Source organism: Populus nigra, chromosome 3 (assembly GCF_951802175.1).
Source record: "Populus nigra chromosome 3, ddPopNigr1.1, whole genome shotgun sequence".
In the NCBI taxonomy this organism is placed as follows: domain Eukaryota; kingdom Viridiplantae; phylum Streptophyta; class Magnoliopsida; order Malpighiales; family Salicaceae; genus Populus; species Populus nigra.
Genome location: NC_084854.1, coordinates 12,682,218 through 12,694,103, shown reverse-complemented (window position 1 = coordinate 12,694,103; position 11,886 = coordinate 12,682,218). Strand labels below are relative to the sequence as shown.

General features: G+C 31.0%; 1 protein-coding gene across 1 annotated transcript; it reads right to left on the bottom strand.

Annotated features, from left to right (window-relative positions):
• Positions 1 to 248: 248 nt before the first annotated feature.
• Positions 249 to 2,993, bottom strand: LOC133690334 (large ribosomal subunit protein mL101 (rPPR4)-like). The gene is made up of 3 exons (XM_062110588.1): positions 2,751 to 2,993; positions 2,045 to 2,282; positions 249 to 1,705 (listed from the first exon to the last, which is right to left on the bottom strand). The coding sequence occupies exons 2-3, from the start codon at positions 2,270 to 2,272 to the stop codon at positions 461 to 463; spliced, it is 1,473 nt and encodes a 490-aa protein (XP_061966572.1). The 5' UTR covers positions 2,273 to 2,282; positions 2,751 to 2,993; the 3' UTR covers positions 249 to 460.
• Between the last annotated feature and the right edge of the window lie 8,893 nt (positions 2,994 to 11,886).

The window sequence follows — 11,886 nt, the reverse complement described above, 5'->3', positions numbered from 1 at the left end:
ACAATATGAACGAGCCTAACATCAACAAGAAGAAGATAATGCAGGGTGAAAATAGAGTAGGAGCAATTAAGCAGCTCCATGCGAAGTGTCCATATGTTTTGGGTTGATATTTGGGAAACACTCTAACCAATAAAACTCTTACAGAAAATGGAAACAGACTCTGTAGTCTCTGGGGCTGAACAGAGCGATTTAAATAACTTAAACGGTATTCTTGATAAAAACCCTGAACAATGTCGCAAACGCAGCCAAGTCCTGAATCATTAGTCTTGTCATTCCGGGCACAAAAAAGATTACAAATACAGCATAAAACTTTGTTTAATCATTGACTACATGTATCTCCACCATAAAAAATGAAGCAGATGCCACATGTCATTATTAGAACAATATAGCAAGTTAAACCATTCAAAATTGATTCTAGAACACATGATATCATGGTAACAAACTGAAACAGTAAATAAAACTACTCCACACATATTGCTTCAAGCAACTTCTGACAATCATCACTCACTTCCACATTCTCCATCTTCAATCTGCGACGCATCAATTGGCTTTTTCTTCCAGCAGCTGCATAAGTTCTAATCAATGACTCAAATACCTCCACCGCTACATCATCTACAGCCTTCTTCAAAATCTCAATAAGATCTTCTGCACCATCTACATCCTTCTGCTGCTCAAAATGTGCCATCAAAGACCCTACAATCACAGGTGATGGCACCCACTTTTGACCATTCCCTCTACCAGCAGATACCGCATTGGCTATACAATCAACACCCAATTTGACATCCCCATTTTTCAAATAATAATCACAAAATATTTCCCAGGTTTTAGAATTAGGTTTGGCTCCTCTCCTGCGGGCCCTTTCCTTGAGTTCCTCTGCCTTGTCAACCAAACCTTCCTTGGCATATGCACTGATGATAACATTTGCAACCCTGATATCATATGTTGAGCACCCAGATTCCCATTCCCTGAAGCACTTCTCTGCACCAGGTACATCTTTCAAGTTAACCAGCACCTGGATCATATTTAGATAGCTTATATTCGCAGTTTTGGGAAAAGCCAGCCTCAAAGAACGCCATATTCGATAAACTTCAAGCAACTTTCCTGTTCGGCCATACAAAGTAATCAGGAACTGGAAAGCAAAAAGATCTTTGTTTGCATTTATCTTCTCCAATTCCTTAAGTGCCTTTTCTGCCTTATCAAAATAGCCAGCATCAACATAAATCGAGGCTAAGTTGCTATATGTTGTCCAATTTGCAGCAACTCGGCCATCCCTCTTCATCTCTTCGATCACTCTTTCAACACCAGAAATATCATTTACAGCTGCCAGAGCCCTCATCCAGACATTGTATGTGTAAGAATCTGGCATGACATTGTCAGCCTTCATTTCCTGTATAATTGCTGGGATCCTTTCGGGCTGACCCACTTTTGTGTAGAGAGTCATAAGGCTGTTGTAAGACATGGAGCTCAAACCAAGATTGAGTTCCTTCATCTTTTCAATGAGAGCTTCTGCTTCTTCAGTCATCAATTCTTTACAGTAACAGTTGAGAAGAGCTCCATATGTCCGAAGGTTCTTGGATGTTTCAGGAAGATCAATGAAGTAATTTTCTGCAGCAGGTATGCCTCGAGTTTTGGCAACTAGATCAAGATGGATAGCTTGATCACTGACGGTTTTATTCATGCCCCTACTAGACATAGTTTCTGATAGCTGTAAACAATGAAAGAAGTAAATATAATGATATACAATATGCAGGGTATGATTAAGAAATTTAAAGTAGCACATATATGATTATGACCTAATATCCATTAAGAGCAAAAAATTAAGGTACAACTTTGTTTAATTGGGGGATACAGACAATACCACTAGTTTGAAACAAATGGTCATAGATTAACTGCAAGGCACAAAAAAAAAATGGACGCAGATGTTCATAAAATTCAGCATGTTTCACCTTCTAGATTCAGACAATCATATCCCATAATATCACAAAGGAATAATTAGAATAATAAGTATACAGGTAAAAAAGAATGGGGGTTTGAGGAAGGATACCTTGACAGCTGGGTAATAAAGGTTGCGACTGCGAAGCTTCTTGATAGTGTCACCAACTTCCCATTTGAAGACACGCTTGGAGCTCTTGAGGAACTGATTTAACTGTTGTCTCACACTAACCTCTGAGCTGCCTTCTTTGAACAGCCTCACATACAGTGCTTCTTCTAGGTACTTCTTTGATCTTTTTGTCACGCTTTTTGTCCGCCCATATAACTGTGGCATCGCCATTCTTTTTGGTCTTTGACAATAACCGAATGGAAACAACGGATATCAAATAAGAATATCATCATTGTTACTCAAATGCCAAACGTACAGAAGTTGTTCACATTCAGTTTCCATAACACAATGTGTCGAAGTCCCAAACAAGTGTTGAGATTTGGCAATAAAAGAAGAGTAATTTCATTTCAACAGCCAGCAAGGAAATTAATTCTCAAAAATTCTACAGTAAATGCATAATTAGCTGAATTCCAAAGAATGATATTCAGCAAAGCATAGGTGAAAAGAAATAAATAAAAAATTGTCAAAATTGAATGAATACTCAAGAACTGTCCAAGCTGATGTTTAATACTTCCTTCAAGTTCTAACCACTCTGAAACTTGAAAAATATTTATCCCACTTAGCTCTATGATTCAATCAAATATAGAAAGATTCATATAAGCCGACTCAACGACGAAGAATATGTTACATATTTACCGTTAGCACTCACCTTGTAAGTATGCCCAAGTTCAAGCCGAAGCAAAGTCGATCCAATCAGAGCTTGATAAATAGAATAATGGGCTGCCACTGCCAGGCTCTTACAGCAAGAGAACGACGGCCGATGGCTAAGCAGGCTTGGGTTGGTGGAGTTCCGGCGTGACGCTTTAATACACCAAGAATTAGTTACAGTGGGTGGAGGTCTGTTTAGGGTTTAAGGAAATGAAGGTAAGTGAATTTTTTTTCTTTTCTTTTCATTAAGGTTTTAGTCATTTTATTTATGAAAACCTCAATTTAGTCCCAAACCTATATATAACATTTATCAATTAGGCCCCGAATATTTATATACTTCTCAGTTTCATCCTTCCATTTCTTCTAATAGTTTAAGTCTAATATACATATTTTATCCGCTAAAACAATGTCGATTTTAAAAAACTTTGATGGAAAAAATAATAAAATTAACATTATTTTTGTTTAATGTGCATATTGTGTATTATAATGATATCATTTTAAATAAAATTTAGATCAAAGGTATTTGATTGAGAGTATTTTAAAACATTCAAGGCCGAATATATAAAATTTATATAAGTTTAAGACTCAATTGAGAATAAATATTTAGATTAAAGACTAAATTAAGGTTTTTTTTTTTAAAAAAAACACCAATAGTATTCTCAAAGCTATCATATCTATATTTGTACAGTGTAGTAAAGTTGTCAATTATACTCATTTTAGGCCTCGATTTTTTACGGGAAAGTAGTTTATGTTATACACTGTGGGCATACCTATTAAAATATCATAAAAATTTAAGATTTAAAAGCATTGGGTTAGGTTGCAATGGCGGACTCAAGAGCGTTGAGTCTAACTGCAATGTCAAATCTAATAATTGTATTTATAATATTAATCATAATATTTAACTTATCTGTCAAAATTTTTATATTTTTTAATTTTTCAAAAAAAAATTATGATGTTTCTTCGATAGTAATAATAATTTTTTAAAATTTAATAACAATAATAATAATAATAATAATAATAATAATAAATTTTACATTTCAAATCAAATCTATGGTTGTTTTCAATATTGATAATAAGTTTTTTAAAATTTATTAATTATTTTATTGATAATATTAATTATAATAAAATAATAATATTTATAACACAAATAATAATTTTTTGACATTAATAATTTATTTATAATAAAAAAATAATATTTATAATACTATTTTAAAAATGATTTTTTTTAATTATAATAAACATAATAATATTGATAACACAAATACTAGTATTTAGAAACCCAAGACTTAAGAGTATTGGGTCCTAAGACAAGACTCAAGAGACTTGGGTCCAGACCTAGGACCCAATCGAAATGGATCATAATGTAGAACTTAAGGCCAATTGGTTCTGTGTCTGGAGCATCTAAGAGAATTGTAATAATAATAATAATATTTTTACATTAATACTTTGAATTATAATAAAAATAAAAATATTTATAACACAAATAATTATATTTAGAAACTCAAGAATATTTATAACATAAATAATTATATTTGTTATTTGAATATTTAGAATTATAATAAAAATAATAATATTTATAACACTAATTATAATATTTTTGATATTAATACTCAGCATTATAATAAAAACAATAATATTTATAACACAAATAATAATATTTTTTATATGAATAATTTGAATTATAAGAAAAATAATTATATTTATAATACAAATAATTATATTTTTTATATGAATATTTGGAATTATATTTTTTAATCTTTAAAAATGATGGTTTTTCTAAAATAGTAATAATAGTATTTTTTAAAAAAAATTTATTAATGATAATAATAATAATAATATTTGTTTTTCAAATTTATTAATAATATTAATTATAATAAAAATAATAATATTTATACTAAAAATAATAATATTTTTAATTATAATAAAAATAATAATATTTTTAATTATAATAAAAATAATAATATTCATAAGACAAATTATAATATTTTTAATATTTTTACTATTAATTTTAATAAAAATAATAATATTTATAACACAAATAATATTATTTTTAATATTAATACTTTCAATTATAATAAAAATAATAATATTTATAATACAAATAATACTATTTTTAAAATGAATACTTTTAATTATAATAAACATAATAATATTGATAACATAAATAATTATATTTAGAAACCCAAGACTCAAGAGCATTGGATCCTAAAGCAGGACCAAGCCAATTGAATCCAGACCCAGGACCCAAGAGACTTGGCTATATACACAAGACCCAAGCGAAATAGGTCTTGATGCACGACCCAAAAGCATTGGGTCCTAACACAGGACCCAAGGCCAATTAGTTCTCTGTATGAAGCACCCAAGAGAATTATAATAAAAATAATAATATTTATATAAAAAATAATAATATCACAAATAATAATATTTTTTATATTAATACTTTAAATTATAATAAAAATAATAATATTTAGAACACAAATAATAATATTTTTTTATGAATACTTTGAATTATATTTTTTTAATGTTCAAAAAATTATGGTTTTTCTTCAACAGTAATAATAGTATTTTTTAAAAAAAATTCTTAATAATAATAATAATAATAATAATAATAATTGTTTTTTTAAATTTATTAATTATTTTATTAATAATATTAATTATAATAAAAATAATAATATGTATAATCGTGGCAAATAAATAACACGTGGTTCCAAAAGATTATGACATTGATAAAAAGCAAAGAACATCCTTATACAAAATGTTTTTAACATAGATTGAATGATTTCCTTCAGCATCGCATGTGATAATTTTAAGTCCTTATTTTGATGTAACACGTGAAAGAGCAATGTATAATTGTCCATGAGTGAAAACTTGTTCCTTGAGAAAAACTCCAACAACCTTCAACGATTGTCCTTGACTTTTATTTATTGTCATAGCATAACATAATCTTATAGGAAATTGTCTTCGTTTAATTGTGAATGGACATTTTTATCATTTATTGGAAAAACAATCCTGGGAATAAAAACATGATTACTAATAAAAGAACCTGTTATTATTTGAGCTTTTATGACCCTCTCGGCAAGTTGTGTAACAAGAAGTCTTGTTTCATTACATCAACCAGCTGACAAATTAAGATTGTGTAAAAGCATTATTGGTATGCCAATTGTCAAGGAAATTGTGTGGGATGGCACTCCATTGAACTCAAGTTAATTGATAAATTCAACAAGATACAAAATATCTACATTGTCACCATCACTTGATGTTTTGCAAATAATATCAGTACTTAGGTAAATCCGATTCATTCCTGTTAACATGTTAAAGATACAATTGTTGATTTCAGAAACTGTAATATTTCTTGGAGTTATAATTGCTCTCTCTCTAAAATAGCATGGATCAATATCGATGTCACGAATAGAGGGATACACAGCTGAGACAATTAGTAATATTGGGTCGGATCCAATTTCAAGGAGAAGATCTTGTGGTATTTTAATCATGGATACATCATAATCATCAGGGAATAAAACATCCTGCTGAGTTCCATCACCAATTGCAAGAATCCAGTTGGAAAAAATAACAAGTTCTTTCTTTTGATTATCTGAAAGTTCATTGCATGATAGCCTCATGTTCTCTGCAAGATTGAGAACTTTAAATTTAGATCACAAAACAAAGATGCAAAGAGATACATAAACAATGTCTTCCTTCGTTCCTCCGGGAATAACAGGCAAAATCTATCTGAAATCTCCTCCTAATAAAATTGATTTCCCACCCAATAGTTTATCATTAGGCAATTCATTATCATTTGTTAAGACATCACGAAGTGAGCAGTCTAATGCCTCAAAACAACATCGATTATTCATTGGAGCCTCATCCCATACAATGAGAGACGTCATTTCTAGAAGTCGTGCAAGGTTTGTTTGTTTGTTTTTTTTTAATCTTGCACAATGAAGTATCAGAAATAGTTAGGGGGATTTTAAATCTTAAATGAGCTGTATGACCACCAGGTAGTAAAAGTGATGCAATACCCGATGATGCGACAGTAAGGACAATCAAACCATCTAATCTCAACCGATTAATTATTGTATGCCACAAAAATGTTCTCCCTATCCCTCCATGAATATGAACAAAAATCAGTTATCTTTTTTCAAGGAAAAATTTAAGAACACAATCATAAACATTTAGTTGACATTGATTGAGTTGTGGAAAAACTGACAAATGCTGACATGTAAGATTTGCAATATCATAGTTAGGTTCTTCTCTCAAAAGTTTATTCTTTATTTCTGATAATAAACACCTATCATGCATTGGAAGCTTGTGTTTCTCAAGAGATGAGGTAACAACATTGAATAGAAGCTCAATCTCATATAAAATATAGTTTTTAAGCTCATCATTGAATAATTTAAGATTAAGCATGGCAAAGCTGGACTTGAAATGGGTGATAATATCATCATACATTGAGCGCTAGAATTTATTGAACAAAACTTCTGGATCAGCAACATCACAGAAAAGAATAACATTAAAAAAAAAGATTCCTAATCTGAGAAGATGTTGCGTTAGTCATAGCCTTACAAAAAACCTCTTCCCATTATTTATCATCTTCTAAAAGCCCTAATTTCTTGCAAGCAAGTTGAAATGTTTGATGCATAACACCTGAAACATTTTTTAGATAATCAAAGCTCAACGCTCCTCTTATGTGAGAGTAATCTCACAAAATAAAGCTCTCCTGAAACAGAGTGAACATGTTAATCAACCAAGACTAAAACCTTTTAATCTTGGAATCCACTCCTTTTGACCAGGATCCCAAATATATTTACATGGAAATTCTGAGTAGTAAAGTTGACGTGCTTCATGATCAACTTTATTACATGTGAACCATTCTGTGAGCATTGTTTTCTCAATACCTAGTTTTTTAAGTATTGATGGAAGACTTTCATTTCCTAAATAAACAACATTTTGATGTAATGGCAAATGGATCTGAAGTCGTTCAATAGGAGGTGATCTTGAATGTATTGGAAATTGTAGAAGACGTCAAACCGCTTCATATGGGCATTTAAAACAACAATTCATATATGCATGGATCTTATCAGTACGGTCTTTTTCAACAACAACTCTACATTTGTCAGAGCCTTTGCTTACATACTTAAAAAGATACTTGATTAACAACAAATCTCAATATTTATAAGGGCATTGTATCGCAATAAGAGTTCCCTATTATATGGAACACCATATCTGTTATTGAGCCGAATGCTATTTTTTATAACAAAATTGTCTATAAGATCACGACATATGTAATAAACAAAGCCATTATCATAAAAAACAGTTTGTGACTTGAATTTTTTCGGGAATCTTGTTGAGCAAACTCCCTCATTCATATATTGAGATTTTGGATTTATAAGACCACATGGACCATGTATCATGAATCTCGAAACAATTTCATAGCATATTAGATCTGTAAATTTGTCAGGAATTTTAGCTGAAACAATGGAATCAACATCTTCAGCTGTACGACATTTAAAATTTGAATGCAACCAAATCAACATATAAGTGTATGGAAACCCCCTCTTTTGAAATTCAATTACACAAACATCTATATAATGAAAAAAAAAACAATTGATCTAAAAAGGTTGCAATCTTTAGAAGAAATGAAATAAAAGATAAGGCACTTGCAAAAGTCCGACCAAAAGGTTTGCCTGATTTTATGAAGGCTAACATATTAATAACCTTTGATCTAAAAACACGTGTAATGATATTAGGTTTGTCTTCGTGTTTGTAAATTCAATCTTTTCTAAGCTCCCTCTGTATCTCAGGCCAATTCACATTACATGTGAATGTAATAAATAGGTCGAGATTTCCATAGGCCCTGCATATAACCATTGCATATTGGTAATTATTGATCATATAACATGGGCTACCAGTTAAAGAAGATGAAACAATGATTTTCCCAGTTGAGGAGTTGACACGACCAAAAGATTGATGTCTTTTCCCAAGTGCAGGAGTGTCGAAGTAATAAATAACCCGGCAAGACTGGGGTCGAATCACATGGAGGTTACTTGAATAAATTATAAGCAACAATAACACAACAACAATAGTAATAATAACAACAACAACAACAACAACAACAACAACAACAGTAGTAGTAGTAGTTGTAGTAGTAGTAGTAGTAGTAGTAGTAGTAATAGTAATAGTAGTAGTAGTAATAATAATACCAATAATACTATTAATAATGATAATAATAAAGATGATGAAGAAGAAGAAGTTGATGAGAACTTTGAGATGGAAGATTAACGTAAGGATTAAACAATGATAATAACAAATGTCAAGGTTAGAGGATCCACTAATGGTATTTCAAACAAATATAGTATAAACTCTTATTATTCAATTGGAGACCACACACAAGGAGGTTCCAATCAGATTATAAATTGTTAACATGATTACATTAGCTATCTTATTCGAATAATGCTAATACTTGTAAATGTTGTCAGACATTCATGATTATAACTTATGTTAACAACAAATCAAGTTCCTTTCATAGCTTAGGTGTCGGATATACCATACAGTATGGGCTATGAAAGTGCCAAGTATTTGTTGTACCAAGTGTTATACAACATAAATCTAGATTAACCATTTAACAAGCAAAGTATTAAAAGTGAACAAGATAACAAATATAAAGCATGTTAGTATCCAACATTAAGGTCCATGTTAAGTTTATATTATACTTATTCTAACACCATTAGTGTGCCCTTTCACCTTCACATAATTAACCTAGCTAGACATAATGAAAGAAAGAAACATAAATAAACAAGATAAGAACATAAATGAGAAAGAAGTTAACTAAATAAAAAAAAGGAAATGAAAGGCATAAACAAGAGATTAATATAAACAAAACTTAAGTATTACAAAAGAGAGAGCAAGAGCATGATCTTGATCTGAACACCAAGATGCCTAAATACATGGCAAATGCCTCCTTCTATAGGCCAAAATTCAGAACTATTGATTTGTTGACTAATTGATGAATGAGTGGCCACTTCTTGACTTGGTGACAATTCTTATCTTCTTGTCTTCCAAAAACATCAATGATAACGTCATAATTTGAACGGACTTCAATCATGAAAGTTCTAGAAAATTATCTCATCTTTCCAGGGTAAAAATTTAAGATCATTTGGACTTTTGGAACTTGAGATATGGGCTGAACACTGAACAGTGTCTGGGCTGTAGGACAGATTTGGACTTCTCCATTGTTGCTACAATTTGGACTTGAAAACGGCCTTTTTAAATCTTGGGCTCCACATGAAAGTATTAGGCCTATGTCTTATCTTGCCATCCATATAAAATGGACCTAAATCCAAGATCTATAGCTCCAGATATGACCCAATTACCGAACAGTGTTCCAGTTTGGACTGCACCAGCTTCTCTTTTCTAAGTTTGGCCATCTCTTTGTCCTTTCAATTTCAGTACTTCAACTCATCAATCAATTCTTTCATTTATGTGATAGGCCTGCATTTAAGATGAACATTTACCATAAATTAAAGTATCTTATATCTATTATAAAACATGCTTTAGTTAAGGAGTTATTGATACTTCAAGTGCAAAATGATGATATAAAACCTTGATAAAAATGCACTTTTAAGTACTAATCACACCCCCCAACCAGCTTATTACTATTCCCTAGTAATTAAAGCGTTAAAATAGAAAAACAATTTGCAAATTCCACAAAGCAAGGCATTCATCATTCAACTTCCATTAATCTATCCAGATAAACAAACTCTCATTAAATTTATATATCTGTTCAATACCTCTTAAACAAAATATTAATAAACCTTCTTTTTTATGTGCTCAATGTATGAAAACACAGATGATGGGGCTTTTATTGGAAGAAAAACAATATTTTGTTTTAATGTTTAAGGTTAACTTCCTTGGGTTGAGATTATTATCTTTTTTTTTAATATATGTACATATAACTTAAAACACAATGCATCTTTAACCCATGTAACGAGCTTTCGGCTAATGACTCCCAGACCAGTTAGTCTTAGGGCATTAGGTGTTGAGACACCCCTACGAGCTTAGTAACTCGGGTTACAAATACTGATATGTAGATAGTGCAATGTTTGTTCCCTTAAGCTTTTCTCCTTAACCTATGTAACAAACTTTGGGCCAACAACTCCCAAGTCAGTTGACTTTAGGGTATTAGGTGTTAAAACATCATTTCAGGCTTAATTGCTTAGGTTAGGGAGGCTACGAAATCAAACTTATCTACGTTTTTATTATCATCAATTTTTTTTTTTGCAAATTATAGACTATCCTTATCCCTTAGTTGTTACCTTTAACAAAAAAACATAAATAATGTAATAATCCAATGTGCAACCCATAATCATATGTTAAAGTGTGTGTGTGAAAATGAAGGTTTAAGAATATTTGTTAAATGAGTATATGAGCAGAACCAAGTGATAACAATGCGAGAGTTTGTAAACCTGAATATTTCAAGAAGTATTCTAATAGGCCTTGCTATGAATATTGCAAATAACCATTAGAAAATGTTTACTAAGATGCGTCTCAAGAGTCAATAAAACTCCCCCTTACTCTGCCATCCTAGTAATAACAATTTTTCCAAATGGTTTTTAAAAACAAAAATAGTTAGTTGATTAGTTTTTTTTTTAAAATACTACTACCCTCTCCCCCCAACCAAAAGGAGACATTGTCCTCAATGTCCTAAGGTGAAACAACGAACACTGACAAACCTAAAACACACTTAAACAAATATAAGAAATAACATAACAAAATCCTATACTAGAAATAAAACCAAAAGACACAAGAATTCACAAACGAAGGCTCAAATCCAATCTAAGCTTTTTACGGCTTTCTGTAGTTGATCAATTTATGCGACTCATGGAAGGATCAATGACAGGGGTGAAAGATTGTAGCTGGTCGATCAATTGTTCAGCAGTAGCAGCAGAGATTATGATTTGTCGCGCCAAAGATGTTAGAAATTCCTGTTCCACAGCTTGAACAGGAAAAGACAACAAATTATCATAAAAACCATTAACATTGAGCAAACCTATAGGTTTATGGTGAATGTGAAGTTGGGCTCAAGAGGAAATATGAAAGATCTCTTCCAATGTGCCCAGACCACCTGGTAAGGTGACACG

Bases quoted from the DNA above. Each gene is read 5' to 3' on its own strand.
- LOC133690334 (XM_062110588.1), bottom strand. From the start codon at position 2,272: ATGGCGATGCCACAGTTATATGGGCGGACAAAAAGCGTGACAAAAAGA. The intron at 1,706-2,044 runs GTATCCTTCCTC...CATTGTTTACAG, and splicing joins TTTATTACCCAGCTGTCAAG to CTATCAGAAACTATGTCTAG.